At 43.9% G+C, this 16,085-nt stretch overlaps 1 protein-coding gene and 1 long non-coding RNA gene across 3 annotated transcripts in view; one reads left to right on the forward strand and one right to left on the reverse strand.

Annotated features, from left to right (window-relative positions):
* On the forward strand, window positions 1-5,631 carry LOC131499326 (uncharacterized). Its single transcript, XR_009255807.1, has 2 exons — window positions 1-1,868; window positions 4,540-5,631. It is a non-coding gene; the product is annotated as an uncharacterized LOC131499326 (long non-coding RNA).
* Window positions 2,475-16,085, reverse strand: part of DDX19A (DEAD-box helicase 19A) — a 23,375-nt gene continuing 9,764 nt past the window's right edge. Inside the window, exons 1-10 of one of the 2 annotated variants that reach the window (XM_058707252.1) lie at window positions 15,744-15,878; window positions 15,382-15,442; window positions 13,022-13,114; window positions 11,328-11,430; window positions 10,372-10,486; window positions 6,038-6,215; window positions 5,423-5,660; window positions 4,708-4,870; window positions 4,029-4,220; window positions 2,475-3,642 (exon numbers count right to left, since the gene is read on the reverse strand). In XM_058707252.1, the coding sequence (XP_058563235.1) occupies window positions 3,581-3,642; window positions 4,029-4,220; window positions 4,708-4,870; window positions 5,423-5,660; window positions 6,038-6,215; window positions 10,372-10,486; window positions 11,328-11,430; window positions 13,022-13,114; window positions 15,382-15,404 (1,167 nt within the window). In that variant the 5' untranslated portion in view covers window positions 15,405-15,442; window positions 15,744-15,878 and the 3' untranslated portion in view covers window positions 2,475-3,580. Of the gene's footprint in view, window positions 3,643-4,028; window positions 4,221-4,707; window positions 4,871-5,422; window positions 5,661-6,037; window positions 6,216-10,371; window positions 10,487-11,327; window positions 11,431-13,021; window positions 13,115-15,381; window positions 15,443-15,743; window positions 15,880-16,085 lie in introns of those variants that run through there. The other variant, XM_058707251.1, reaches the window with a different exon arrangement.

A 16,085-nucleotide genomic window follows, 5' to 3' on the forward strand; every position in this document is an offset into this window, starting at 1 on the left:
GGTCTTTTTTAGTGTAATGTATTCTTTCTCTTTGAGCCTTCGAACATACTTGAAGTCTTTTATCAGGGTATTCCAAAAAAGTAGTTTCACCTGGGGTGAATCTGTTTAGACATTGTTTGCACTCTTTCTTAGCATAGATTTCTTCCCCCCACAATCCACAGGTGAGTTTAGCAGTTGCCTCCATGCAGCTCCTGCCGCTTTGGTCTTTATTCTAGAATCAGGTCTGCTGACATTCAGTAATCTGGGAATATCACAGAGCAGGCAGTCAACAGGATTGTGTCAATTACCTGTTCTAAATTGGGGGTGGGTGGGTAGTCCAAGACCTCCCACCGTCTGCCTGGGTCTGGGTCCTAATAAAAGTCTGCCATCCAGCGTGTGTGCAGGCCGGGTTCCAGTCCGGCTCCCTCCCAGCAGTGAGCCTGACTTTGGTTCCGGTCTTGCATGCGGTGCTTCCAGTACTCTCTACTCCATAAGCCCTAACAGCCAGTAGCTTCTGTTTCTGCAGTGGAGCCCAGCAAGCTTTTGGCTTCAGCCCTGCCTCACTACTTTGCATTTTTACTCCATTGCTGGTCCACAGAAATATTCATCTTGTTTTGGGGTCAGTGTGTTTTCCGTTTTCTGGCTTTTACCTTTTCTAGATCACTGTTGTTTGGGGGCCAAAGTGGGCATCACTTAACTGGAACACTGGTGCTCCACCTGGACTCCTCCACCTCCTCACCCTTCCCTCCTTCCCTTGCCCTATCTCCCTTGAGTACCTCTTCTGCCCTCTTGTCCCCTACCTCTCTGGAATCTTGCTCCCTTTCTCGCCCACATTTCTCTTCTGAACCCCAGCTTGCATCCGCCTCTCACACACTTGCAGGCACTCTGTGCCTGCGCCTGGCGACACCTGCATGGACATGGAGCCTTTCATTCACTTACATCCACTCCTAATGGACCCTTTGTATTCTGAACCCCTCAGTGGCGAGGACACCCATACCCACAGCCCATATCCATAGCTGTGCCACCCAACTGCTCTTAAGGCAACCATAATCACTTGGCAGCAAGCAGGGGAAAACATTTAAAGACCTACAAGAACTTAGAAAATTTACTGCCACTACAGGAAACATGAGTAAATAATAATACTGGGAGGAGTACAGGATAAATTGGGATTTATGTTCCTGGGATGAGGAAAGCTCTCCTAGCCATGACAAGAAATCCAGGTTTCTTAAAAATGAAATCTGAGGAACATTAAACTTTCATGCAATATTAGAAAAAAAACCGAGTTTGTAAAGACAAACTAGGAAAACATTCACCGAAGTCTAATTTCCTTAAAATAGCGGTGGCTTAAAATCATTAAGGATTTGACAATCCGATAGTAAAACGATGAGGCAAGAGCAGGCAACCCCAAAAGACAAAAGACAAATACTCAGGAAACTGAACACTTGCCAATCCTCACTAAATACAAAACAACAAAAAACAATGATGTAATTTCTTTTTGCTATCCGGACTGGCAAATTTGTAAAAATTGAGAATATAGAGGATTGGCAAGCAGGTAAGAACATAGAGGTGTTTTTAGATCACTGCAACAATGTAAGTTGGTAAAAACTTTTCGGCAGGGGACATTGGGAAGGTATTAAAGTTTTAAATGTCCCCACTCTCTGACCCAGCAACTGTACTTCCAGGAATAGATCCTCCAGCGACTTTCACAGGGCAGAGGTGAGCGAGGCTGGGCACTGTGGCACCGTGGGCAGCACAATAGAGTGGAACCTTGCCATGCCTGTCACTAGAGAAGCCATGAAATAAATGCTGGGGCAGCTAATGCTCAATGACGCCATCATCCAAAGAGACGTAGATCTGCGTGCTGCACGTGTCACATGTCCAACATACCGGTAAGTGAAGTGGTAGGTTGCACAAGAGCCTGAATAGAATGTTCACATTTTTGTACAAGAGAAGTGGATATGTGGCGCCTGGGTGGCTCAGTTGGTTAAGCGTCCGACTCTTGATTTTGGCTAAGGTCATGATCTTATGGCTCGTGGGACCGAGCCCCGCATAGCACAGAGCCTGCTTGGGATTCTTTCTCTCTGCACCCACCCCCCCGCAACTTGCACTCAGACTCTCTTTTAAATAAACATAAAAAAAAAAAAAAAAAAAAAAAAGACGGGGTGCCTGAGTGGTTCAGTCGGTTAAGTGTCTGACTTTGACCCAGGTCATGATCTCACGGTTCGTGGGTTCAAGCCCTGCAATGGGATCTCTGCTGACAGTTCAGAGCCTGGAGCCTGCTTCGGATTCTGTGTCTTCCTTTCTCTTTGCCCCCCTCCTACTCATGCTCTCTCAAAAATAAACGTTAAAAAAAATTTTTTTTTTAAAGTGGATATGCAAACAGAAGGAAATATATCAAATGTTCACCAAAATGCTAGCAATGGTTGTCCCAGAGAGGTGGAGACAGAGAGTACTTTATATATGTGTGTACACACACACACACACACACACACACACACACACACACCTTTTTTAATGAGCATATATATATTAGTCTAATAAGCAGAAAAATACAAATAAAAACAAATCATGATTAGTAAAGCCTTTCATAATTACTTTAAAATTTCTTAACATAATGATGGGTGTAACTTGAATTTCTCTGTCCTTATTCATATAGGTGATGTATGAATTAAAGTAACCAATAGGTCCAGTATTATGGATAAAGAAAGAGCAGAGTTTTAACTTGGTCATAACTGCCTTTCCAAATTCTACTGCTCATCTCCAGGCACGGTGTGACACCCACTGATAAGAATCAAGTCACTTGGCCAGGTGCGTGTCAGAAACGCACCTGGTCTCCCCTGGCTGCCATGACTGACTCCCAGTGCCTGAGCAGACACAGCAACCACAGGAAAGGGAAGTCCCAGATTCTCACAGGATTCGTCTACCCTTGCCAGACCAAGTCCTCTGAAGATTCGCTGATTTCCATGTCTCTCTCCAAATCGGAGGTTTACAATGTGCTCACCCAGAGAGAAGCAGGGACATCCTCTGGTACTGAGAACAGGGTAAAAGGGGTCAGCCAGAACATCTCTGGATTTAGGAGAAGGAAGATGGCCTCAAGGGCGGGAGACATTGGTGGCAGGTCTCCTGTCAGGAACAGAGAAGGGATAGCGCTCCCAGGTCTCCCCGCTGCTGCTCCCCACACTCCATCCATGCAGTGGGGCTCCCATGCCTGTGCTGCTGAGCCTCTCCTGCACCTACATCAACCATTTCTTCAGAGACTGGAAATGGGTCCTAACACCCCACAACAAAACAAGCAGGGGATCCTAGGCTCAGCCATTACCAACAGCAACCAGATTATTATAAAGATGGGGAAAACCATAGCTTAAAAGGGCGGAGGTGGGGGGAGGTCTAAATTTTCCAAAATGTAAAATTTTCCTTCTACCTTCCCCAATCATTTGCACAATTTTTGTAAAGTCCAAACGTAATTTAAAATGAGGTAGGTAGTTTCTCTCTCCTCTGCCTCCTCTTCTTTGTGGCGACTGTCAAGGCCTGTGCCGTGAAAGCACCAGTCTCCCGTGCAGGGGGAGCACCAGGGGTGGGCACTGGTGACTGACGGAGCTTCTCAGTTGGCTATTTTCTCAATCTCATCCAAATCATCTGTGTCCAATCTTTCTATTTTCTTATCTGGGGAGAAAAAGAGAATTCACAGAGACATCAACACGGGGCTATCATGAAAACACACACCTAGGGAAGGGACAGCACAGCAGGGAGGGAGGAGGCAGACAGGTTTCTGCCCCCATGCCAAGCCTCTGGCCACAGCAAACTTTCATGAAACCCCACGGGCTCCTGGTGCCTGAGCACGGGACAGAGCCCTAGGCCCTTCATGCCTGGCCAAGGGGGCACTGTTGTTCGAGTTCCTGACCTGAACTCACCAGGTGTGCTCTTCGAGAACTTCCACATTGTAGGAAAGGAGGGGAATGCGACAAGGACAAAGGCCTCTCGAGGAGGCCCCAGGAGAACCTGCCCCTCTAAGGAAAGGGCCCTGGCAGGGGACACTCCCAGGCACTCACTAAAATGCTCCTGGATTCTGTTCAGGATGTTCATGCTGTGCTTGCTGTCGACCATGTTCACTGCCAGGCCCCTCTTGCCAAAGCGGCCCGTGCGCCCGATCCGGTGCAGGTAGGTCTCGTTGTCTGGGTTCCCATCCTTGTCCACGGGAAGGTCAAAGTTGATGACGACAGATACCTGTTCAACATCAATACCTGCACGAAAGAGGGGTGGAGTCAGGACGGGAAACAAAAACCACCACCCACCAGGCGAGGCTGCCACACGCCAGCATCAGGTGGAGGAAGAGTCTGGGGCAGGCCAGCTCTGGGATTCGGGGACCGGGGGCACGCAGCAGAATCCAGAGGGAAAAAGAGAACTCTGGCAGGTGCTAACAAAATTATGACATCGCCAGAAGAGAGCCTCTGCTAGATACAAGAATCTGGAGATGCGGCCGAAACTTCACTAGGGGCCCCCAGGAGAGCAGGCACCATTCACTCTAAACCAGTCACTGCCTGTTTCCTTCCACCACATCAGGACTCCTGGCTTCTGTGAACGTTCTCATCTGCTGGGGGAATCCAGCCTCTCCCAGAAAACAAAGTCAGCACCAACCCCAGCTGGACTCCCCGAACCATCTGAGCGTCCCGTGCGGGAGCACTGCTCTCGCCATCCGGAGCCTGGCGAACAGGCACATTCTCTGCTCACCGCGGGCACACACGTTGGTGGTCACCAGCACCTTCTCTTTGCCCTCTCGGAAGCGCTCGATCACCGCAGCCCTCTGCTCCACCATCATTTCGCCGCTCAGCAGAGCCACCTGGTGGCCTTCTTTGGAGAGCTCTGCTGCCAGCCAACTAGCCGTTTTGCGGGTCTGGAGTGAAAAGAATGGTTTTAAATGGAGATACCTGTAAAAATAAAAACAAAAACAAACCTGCAAAAAAGTGGCTTGTTTCCATTAAAGTACGTGAAAGCCTGCTGAGTTCAGCCACCAGGGTAGGCTTACCAATTTTACAAAGACAATTTTAGCCATGTGAATTTTTTTTGGATGAATTACTTAAATCATCTTAGTGTTCAGCTAGGAAGAGTGTGGTAGGAGCCAAATATCTTCATTCTCAAATAGTCTATATTCTTAATGTTATATAATCATTTCATTGGATGTTATCTGGAGTTTTTCCCAAGGTATGTCTAAGAGGTGGGACCAAAGAAAAGTTCAATGCTTCACAGTCTTTCCCTCATAACTCATTATAGTCTGAGGAGAATATGCCCTGGGGCAGGTGGAGGTGCTTCATCATCTCCTTTCTGGCCACACAGAGGACGCCCAGTCCTCCTCAGCACTGAGGTGGAGCTGGCTGAAGGGAGGGCCAGGCACACCCTCCAGTGGAGCTCCTCCCCCCGCAGGCCTGCTGCTGCCACTGCTACTCACGTGGCAGAAGATCATGGCCTGAGCAATGGTGATGGCCCCGTAGAGGTTACACAAGGCCTGGAACTTCTCATCTCGGTTACTGCACAGGACGTAATACTGCTTGATGGTGTCCAACGTCTCCTCCTCACGCTTCAGTTTGATAATGTTTGGGTCTGGGACCACTTTCTGGGCAAATTTCCATACAGAGTCTTCAAAGGTGGCAGAGAAAAGCAGCATCTGGCAGTTCCTGGGCAGCATCCTGCAAGGGAAGACCCAGGTATGTGGCATGACCCCGAGTCTTTCCCTGGGAGGAACAGAAGACAGCCACCCCAGGCTTGGATGCTCTACACGCCGGGGAAAGAGGCAAAAGGGAGGAGAACAGCAGGGAGGAGGCAAGAGCAGCCATGGGACAGGCAGGGGGCTGGTGTTAGATTCCCTAAGTCTCCTTCCTCAACCCATGGTCAGCGCTGGCGAGCAAATGGCCCATCCAACAAATGCTCCTGAAGGTCCTAAAAGCAAATAACCTAGATGGAGAAAGAAGAGGAGTTAAATACAGCAGGAGGAAACACAGCGAACGAGAAGATCTTTACTTGCAAGTCAGAAGACAGGCGTTCATCTTGGCTCAAGAGTTCCTACCTCTGGATGCGGATGCTCTGGTCTTGGTGGCCCTGAGTAGCTATCATCACGTCAGCCTCATCCAGAACAAACACCTTGATCTTCTTAGGGTCGATGAACTTGAGCTTGGCGCACCAGTCCAGAACAGTCCCAGGGGTGCCAATGACAATGTGTTCACTGATCTTCTGACCTCTTTCCACTGTGAGACAAGATGTTTTCCGTGGGTATTTCCATGGCAAAACCAGCTTTGGAAATCAAAGCCTTGCCCATCCTTTCAGAGTTAGTAAAACTAGTTAATTCCAGATGTCAAAACACACAGGATTGTTATCCAAAAGTCTTGGGTTCTTCTACTGTAAAGTAGGCACAGTGGCACCTATCTAACTGCATCGTGCTCAGGATTAAATCCCATGCAGTGACCCCTCAGTGTCATTTCTCATTCCTACTTCCTCCTATGATTCAGCGTTGTCCCCCTCATTCCCCTCAACATTTCATATCATGCATTCACTCATGGTCACAGATTTTCTCTTAAATTGGTGGTTGTGACTATCAGGATCCTGGCCCAATGAGTTTTTGTTTCATGAGACATTCTGACATGTAGACAGTTTTCCTAAGTACAAATTCTCTGACTCAAAAAACATATTACTTTCAAATTATAGCTGGTGGAAGTTGAAACCAGTACAACCGTCTATCAAAATTGCTAATGCAGAGCCTGTGACCAGTATTTCCACTATTAGGAATTAATCCTGTATGTGTATTAACGTGTGAAATAACATATATGCAAGGATATACACACATCAAAAAGTAACTAATTAAGCAAAATATGATACACCCAATGGATGTTGCCAATCCAAGTATAAAACTGCTTAGGAACTGATAGGGAACAATCTCCAAAATACATTATTAAATGTGAAAAAAAGTTACAGAGCAGTTTGTATAACACAAGAGGCAAAAAAGAATACATGTAATAAATGTACATGTGTGTGAGTACATATTTATACACACACACTTACATACACACTATGTGCCTGCAGCCACATCTCTGGTGTGCCACATGAGAAACTAGTTAGTACTGAGTGCCTAAATTTAGGAAGGAGAACTAGGTGGTTGGGGGGGATGAGACAAAGTTTCAACCACATATCCTGTCAGTTTAACACATGCGAATGTGTTAACTATTTTAAAAGCAAAATTTAGGGGTGCCTGGGTGGCTTAGTCAGTTAAGCATCTGACTCTTGATCTCAGCTCAGGTCTTGATCTCGGGGTCGTGAGTTCAAGGCCCATACTGGGCTCCGCACTGGGTGTGAAGCCTACTTAAAAAAAAAAAAAAAATAAGTAAAAACAAAAACAAAATTTACAACTTGAGAAAGGACTTTCATTAGAGATGCATCAATTGGTGAGCCTGAGTGGCTCAGTCAGTTAACTGTCCAACTCTTTATTTCGGCTCAGGTCATAATCTCATGATTCATGAGATTGAGCCCATGTACGGTTCTGCACTGACAGTACAGAGCTTGCTTGGGAGTCTCTCTCTCTGCTACTCCCCGCCCTCCCAGCACAACCTCTCTCTCTCTCTGTCAAAATAAATAAACTTAAAAAAGAAAATTTATCAATTATCTAATTATACATTGGAAGAATTTTGAATTAACTGAAACACATTGTAGTTCTCAATGTCCATTGCCTGAGAGTCAAAATTGAACCTTTAAAAAATAACACATTAAATATAATTAATATATTAATCCTTCACACACAATGAAGTCCCATGCTATTTACAAAGCACTCTAAAGAAGATGTACGTTGTCACAATATTGTGGTATGCTTTACTTCAACGTACCCACCAGTTTGAAGCACCAAATAAACACACAAAAATAATCAACCTAATAATTTTTGGATAAAGTAGTTTTGCTGCACGTTGAAGCATGATGGTTTTCTCCAGGAAAAGCTCTTTTGTGATTATGTGGTGAGCTGAACTAGCCATTTCTCTCTGTTAACTGACAAACTAGAAAAAATGAAGTTGGGAATTTGATATACACTTTCTGGAAGATGAACAGAGTCTGTCTCTTCAATGAAAACAATCCATTGTATCTGCTGCCACAGTAACATTTAAGCTTTCAAGAGAAAATGATTATTAGAGTTTTGGAACACTTGTATGCGCCACTAAGAGTTTCTTGATGTGCATAAATTCCTCTGATGAATTTGGTGGTAATATTAGTGCAGGTAATTTAAAGTCTGTATAACAAAATGTCTCAACATTTGGAAGATCAGTGTTACCCAGGTATTTTTTTTCAATTTTTCTAATGTTTATTTATTTTTGAGAAAGAGAGACAGAGTTCAAGTGGGGTAGTCAGAGAGAGAGGCAGACACAGAATCTGAAGCAGACTCCAGGCTCTGAGCTGTCAGCACAGAGCCTGATGCAGGGCTCGAACCCATGAACTGCGAGATCATGACCTAAGTCGCAATCAGACGCTTAAGCAACTGAGCCACCCAAGTGCCCCCTAATGACCAAGGTATTTTAATGTAACAGTATGAAAAATTCAGTAGTATGATTTCAGATTCCACATTGGAACTAACTCTTAAGTAATTACCACTTGTTAAGTTTTGGTGTCACATCCATAAAAGAGTATCTAAAATTATCTGAAAGGCCAGATTTTCTTCATATTCTTCTAAAGTAAGTATTTCTTCTAAAGTAAGTATTCTTCTAAAGTAAGTATTTTCAGAAATTTCTCAAAAAAAAAAAAAGAAATTTCTCAATTTTAGCTTCTACTATGGCAAATATCGAAAGATAAAACTTGTATAAACAAAAATGCTTTGGGATCCTCAGTAATGTTTAAGAGTATAAGAAACCAACAAGTTTGAGAACCACTGTTCCAGGCACTTACAAACTGCTGGGTCAAAGGAATGTCTGTCTTTAGTTTTTCTTTAAAAAAAAAAGTTTTTTTTAAACGTTTATTCATTTTTGAGAGACAGAGAGAGACAGAGTATGAGTGGGGAAGGGGCAGAGAGAGAGGGAGACACAGAATCTGAAGCAGGCTCCAGCTCTGAGCTGTCAGCACAGGGGCTTGAACTCACGAACGGCAAGATCATGAGCCGAAGTCGGATGCTCAACTGACTGAGCCACCCAGGTGCCCCTGTTTTTAGTTTTTCTAAGTAATGCCAAACTGCTTCCAGAAAGTAACTGTACCAATCAATGTAAACTCCCCACCAGAAGTGTATGGGCATTCTAGTTTGGTTTTTGTGGTTTTTTAAATTTATTTTGAGAGAGAGAGAAAGAGCATTAGTGAGCTCTCAAGTGGAGGAGGGGGAGAGAGAGAGAATCCCAAGCAGGCTCCTCACTGTTAGTGCGGAGCCCAGCACAGGGCTCAATCCCACAAGCCATGAGATCATGACCTGAGCTGAAATGAATAGCTGGACGCTCAACCAACTGAGCCACCCAGGTGTCCCGGGCATGCCAGTTCTTGTTCGTCTGCATCAACACTTGGCATTGTCAGACTTCATTTTTGCCCATCTGTGAAGCACACAGTGGTTTTAGGTTTACATTTCCCTGATGACAAACGAGGCTTATCATCTCATATTTACTGGCCGTCTGAATTCCCTTCTTTTGTGCAGTGTCTGTTCAACTGGGCCTCTTCTGTCCATTTTCCTATTAGACTGCCTACTTTTTTCTTACCGAATTACAGTTTTATATACTCTGTTAACTTCCTTTTTAAGTAGGCGTCATGCCCAGCGTGGAGCCTAATGTGGAGCTTGAACTCATGACCCTGAGATCAAGACCCTGAGTGATACCAAGAGTCGGACACTGAACCAAGTGAGCCAACTAGACGCTCCCTACTCTGATAACTTCCTAACGACCATGTTCTACCTGCCGTCCTCACCATTTTAGTCCATACTCTCTACACTACATACCATAGAACACATGGAAGAAATAATTGGTGGAAGGATTTGTGGTTTTGATAAGACCAAGTTATCTGGTCTTATCTGCTCCTAGTTTACTCTTACTAAAGCTGGGCTTGTTTTGAAACAAAAGGATATGACCCCAACCTGCCATCCTAGACCTACTAATCCCTTGTTAATAAGCAGCTTCCAGAACTTTGGATGCTGAATTCAAAACCCTGCTATCTCAGTGAAGAACGACAGACTTTAAGAAGTCCATGACCCATACAAAGATTTTTTTTAACAACTCTAAATCTTTTAAGAGTAGAAAAGACTGTTAAATAACAAGTTTAAAACAGATTTGCTGAAAGCAATGCAGTGGGCCCTAAGGTCAATTGAACCAGAAAATTTAATGTCATCATCACATCTTCAAAATTCAAACACCCAACTACCCTATCCTGCTCACTGCTTAGGTTTCACCCCTTTATACTCACATTTATTGCCTCGAACAGCATAAGCAAGCTTTAGTTCCGGATGAAATTTGCCCATCTGCTCAATCACTTTTCCCGTTTGAAGTGCCAACTCATATGTTGGGGAGAGGCACAAACACTGAACAAGGAAATCATAAAGGTTGAGTTTAGGAGAGTCTTTTAGTAAAAGACAATAGGCGCTAATGCAACAAATATGCTTATATTATTATCACTTTTTTTTTTTTTTTTTTTAAATTTTCTTTTTCAACGTTTTTTTATTTATTTTTGGGACAGAGAGAGACAGAGCATGAACGGGGGAGGGGCAGAGAGAGAGGGAGACACAGAATCGGAAACAGGCTCCAGGCTCCGAGCCATCAGCCCAGAGCCTGACGCGGGGCTCGAACTCACGGACCGCGAGATCGTGACCTGGCTGAAGTCGGACGCTTAACCGACTGCGCCACCCAGGCGCCCCTATTATCACTTTTTAAAAAATGTTTTATCTATGAGAGAGAGAGAGAGAGAGAGAGAGAGAGAGAATCCCAAGCCAACTCCATGCTGTCAGCACAGAGCCCAGCTCGGGCCTCGATCTCATGAAGTGTGAGATCATGACCCGAACCAAAATCAGGAGTTGATGGTTAACCGACTGAGCCCCCCAGTCACCCCTGCCTGATCTTACTACCATCTAAAAGGGCAGGGAACCACATCCTCTCCAACCAGGCCCACTTTTGAGCTATAGACCCAAGCCTTCAGCAGGTAGCCCTGGCTGGGTGAATGCCTTCAGAAGCCACTGTTTAAAGCTGCTGTTTCTGAATGAACTCTACCTAGTGGCCTAGTACATGAACCTGCTCTGCCAGATCCACAGTCTGAGGCCCAGGAAACGTTCAGATCCCTTAAGGGGTGCCCTCACTAACCGCCCACCAGACAGCACTGTCCTTCCCAGGGCAGGCAAGCCAGGGCCCTCAGGATCCCCCAACCCTCACCTGGGGGTATCTCTCTGCTGGTTCCACTCGGCTGAGCATGGCCAGGACGAAGGCGGCTGTTTTACCAGTACCTGACTGAGACTGAGCAATCAGGTTCTGTGGGCTGAATCAGGAACAGAAAGGAAAATAATATTGGTTAAACACAATAAAGTATCAGAATGTTCTTTCTGGATGGTAGGAATACAGAATATTCTTCCTTTAATCCAAGTTTTCTGCATTGAGGACAATGATAAATTTTTTATATGATGTTAAAAAACTGCTTAAATATTAAGGGAAAAAATGATTCTTTTAGATGGGTTTACACCAAGAATCCTCACTCTAGACTCCAGCACAGCCAGGGTGCCCTAGTTTTGTACCCCAGGGGCCGCATGGAAATTAACACTGCAGAGTAAATTCTGTGCCAAGAAAAATCCCCAAAGACATTTTCTGCCAAGCTGTAATGTGTCTCCTGCACTCGGCTCCCCGTGTTTCCTTTTCTTTTCTTTTTTTTTTTTTAATAATGTTTATTTTTGAGAAAGTGTGAGCATAAGCAGGGGAGAGTCAGAGAGAGAAGGAGACATAGAATCTGAAGATTCGAAGCACACTCCAGGCTGTCAGCACAGAGACCAGTGCAGGGCTTGAACCTACGAACTGTGGGATCATGACCTGAGCTGTAGTTGTAGGCTTATCCGACTGGGCCACCCAGGTGCCCCTCCCCTTTTCCCTTCTTTATGAAAATCCAAGACACCAAGTCAGGCAGATGCTTTAGAGGGAACTTTCACATTTTACTTCCTGTAACTCAGTCATGGAAATAGGTGGAATTTTTTGTCATTAAGCAAGAAAAATAATAGAATTGAATGGGAAATGTTGCTCCATAAAGTAGGATACCAATTATCTACAGTTTAAAATATGTAAACGACTCTTAGATTCTTAGGAATGTGTAGGTATGTAGTAAAAGTATAAAGAAATGTAAAAGAATGATGACCTGTTTCAGGATGACATTACTTGGGTTGGGGAAGGGGATGTGAATGCAGAGGGGTGCATGGGGGCTTCCACCGTCAACTAGATTTCTTGACAAGAGAGGGTTACAGATGTTCTTGACACCTTTTTTTGCAAGTTCCAAAAATTTCATACTAAAAAAAAATTTTTTTTTTAACATTTATTCACTTTTGAGAGACAGAGACAGAGCACAAGTAGGGGAGGGGCAGAGAAAGAGGGAGATACAGAATCGAAACAGGCTCCAGGCTCTGAGCTGTCAGCACAGAGCCCAACACAGGGCTTGAACTCATGAACTGCGAGACCATGACCTGAGCTGAAGTCAGATGTTTAACCAACTGAGCCACCCAGGTGCCCCCAAAACTTCCTATTTTTAAAAAACCCTGTTTTTAAAAATGCACAGAATAACATTAGTGTTATCTGTTTTTCATTTATTTTAAAGATTTTTATTTATTTTTTAAGTAACCCCTACAAACCAATGTGGGTTTGAACCCACACCACCAACTGAGCTAGCCAGGTGCCCCCATTAGTTTTTACTGCTAAGTGGGGAAGGCAGAAGCTGTACCAAATTCCATATGACTCTCTGTACTTGCTCAAGCTGTTTCCCTGAAGAAAACATGCTGTCCCAAATGTCCCATCTTGTTCTCAAGAACAGTAAGTTATCGGTATAGGACGTTAAACCAAATTCTGAAGAGGTGCACTGGGATCTGCATACTCACGGCTCAGCAAGCATCATGGGTAATGCATTCTCTTGTATCTTGGATGGTCGATTGAAGCCCATGGCATAGACTCCCTGGAGAAGCTGTGGTTTCCTAGGAGACCAGGGAGAGAAAGGATCGTTTCCTAGTTCAAATTGTTTTAAAGGCCTAAATCTCTTTCCCTATATCTAGCAAAGAGTAACGCTTCCTATCTCTGTCAGACAGATCTTCCTAGGCCTTAAAAAATATTATCTAAAATGAAACCAAACCATCATCCTTCTCTCCTCAGTCTTAATCTACAACTATTACACAATTCATAGAATACAGACAAGTTTTCTTTCTTGGAGAAATTCATGCTTTCAGCAGACCCCCACAAATATGATTGGTCTTGGATGGCAAATGTTCCCTGGATACTGCAAGAGTGGAATTTATTAATTTGTATAAATTGTATAATTTGCATAAAATGAATTATAAAAGGCATACCTAAAAATAAACACTGCTTAACTGTATCACTAAGATATAGAAGTCCCTTTAGAAAACAAGATTCAGGTTTAATTTCTTGGTGCAGATGTTAAAATGAACCACAGTCATTTTGTATTCCATGGTCCTTCCAAAGCCAGCTATACAAACACTCAGGACAATCAAGAGGTAAGAGAATTGATTTAGCCAGTTTCTGGTAAAGAGAAGTGTTCAATCACTGGTACTGAACTTCACGAATGCTCATATTTGGTTATTATGTTTCGTCAAAATCAAGCATAGGAAAGCACCAGCTTATATAAGTAGCTACACAACAAATACAAATTAAAGTTGCTTTTTCATTGCATTTGCAATAACCTCTCTGTTACCTCTACCACTGACAGGGTGTTCGACAAAAATCCCACCACACTATTTGTAAAGAAGAGCCAAACCAAGTCAAGCCTTCTGTTCTCTGAGCCTTCCCTGGAGTTAACAGGCTCTCTAAAAGGCACATTCGTCTGGCATATGTTGGTTCTCAGACACAAAGACATGTGAAAGCATAATCTTTGGTGTCTTCTGTTTAGAAGAAAAGGCTATGAAGCTCAGCAGATTGCGATTTGGTTGCTAAGGAAACAAAGTCACAACTGAATGAAGAGCCAAATGATCCAAGAGCTTCCAGCAGTTCATTATTTTCCTTTTATTTTGCAGATTAATTCAAAATTTTTAAGTACAAAACAAGTATATTATATTAGGCAACTTAGGTTTTATTTTTTGTTTCTTCTAGCCAACAACTACTAAATCAGAGAGAGCTTGATTTTTCAGAGACGACAATTCCTCACTGGTCAGACTGAGAGCACAAGTCCTTTAAATGAAAGGGGGTTTAAAAACCATCTATACTTGGGGAAGCAAAACTGTCACTTCAGGAAACAAAAGAGCACATCTAGCTGTCCTGATATAGTTTACGAATAGAAGCAGAGATGGCAGAATTGCTGAATGAAGCCCCCGATGGGAGAAATACAGAAAGAAAAGAATAATTTCCTGAAAACATTAAAAAACAACAACGCTTGGGGCGCCTGGGTGGCACAGTCGGTTAAGCGTCCGACTTCAGCCAGGTCACGATCTCGCGGTCCGTGAGTTCGAGCCCCGCGTCAGGCTCTGGGCTGATGGCTCGGAGCCTGGAGCCTGTTTCCGATTCTGTGTCTCCCTCTCTCTCTGCCCCTCCCCCGTTCATGCTCTGTCTCTCTCTGTCCCAAAAATAAAAATTAAAAAACGTGGGAAAAAAAAAAAATTAAAAAAAAAAACAAAACAACAACGCTTTAAAAAACTTGTTCTTAACTGTTACTTCATTAATGACTTGATTTGGTTTAAGTTAGCTCTTATATTTTAAGTGTCTCTTATGCTAAAGCAGTGGTAACAGTTGGCAGGAATGTGGCCCCTATTGGCCCACGGTGGGCATATTAAAGATTTTGCTGATAAAGGTAATTCCACCACTTTCTTATTCACCAGCTGCTTTCTATGATTCAGGTCCTGGCAGGCAGCAAGAACGGTGGTTATGTCTTGTGTTACTCATAACACCCAGCACAGGTACCAGGTACATAACCAGGTACCAGGTACATAAACCAAGGATTCATAAACATTTCTTTACTAATATATTGAAGTAAACAAAAAAAATTGGTATGACCTTCCATAATTCTGCTTTTAAAACAAAGCGATATTAGAAGTCATTCTTAGCACAATGACATGAATATGCTCCCTTACAGCTTAATTCTGGGTTCTGGATTGGTTTTTGTTTTGCATTCTGGAATACTGAAGACTGCTTTCCACTGTAGGTACTGGAAATCCTGCAAAGGCTCTTTTGATCCATTATATAAAAGCAGATAAACTGTTCTTAACCGTAAACCCTATAGTCTAACAAAAGGGCTTACCTAATAAGAAATGTTCCTGACATCCAGAAATCACCTGTCAGCCAATATTTTATTGAAAGTTCTAAGAGCATAAAAGAAAAAAGACTTTCAGCTATGATGAATAAATCTGTGGCATTAAAAAATCCCTCCCGAGAGGAGGAGAACTGGGTAGCCAAGAGACAAGGGTGGGAGGGAAACCATCACTGTAAACTGTTTCATACTTTCTGACTTTTGAGTCATGTGAATTATCAGTCAAAGAAGCAAATACATTAAGATTCTTAAAAATAAAAGTAAAAAGCAAAATATCCCAAAGATCTCGGAAATGCTAAGTTTTACAAAGGAGGGCCTGACAAGGAGCAGCTGTTCAAAGAACAAATACTCACAGCCGAAGCTCCTCAAAGGACTTCACAGAGTAGAGCGGGGAATTTGGGTCCCGCTGGAGGACTTCCACTTGGTTCGTGTTATCGACAAGGTTGCTTCTGATCAGCTTGTTGAGTAAAGACTGGGCAGCTCTGTCCTCTGTCCGGAAGAAACCAGCAGATTGTCTTCACGCTCGTTTGGCAAACTCACCCTCGTGAAATCTCTCTCCCCATCTCTGCACCAGCACCCAGGCGGCCAGGCTTGGCTGGAGAACAACAGTCACTCCCACGGGTCTCCCTTTAGAACGGTGACTGGGAAACCCAAAAGGGCTGAGCTGCCCTATTCGTCTTCATGCTTCTGTTCTC

This window comes from Neofelis nebulosa, chromosome 17, assembly GCF_028018385.1.
Source record: "Neofelis nebulosa isolate mNeoNeb1 chromosome 17, mNeoNeb1.pri, whole genome shotgun sequence".
NCBI classification, from domain to species: domain Eukaryota; kingdom Metazoa; phylum Chordata; class Mammalia; order Carnivora; family Felidae; genus Neofelis; species Neofelis nebulosa.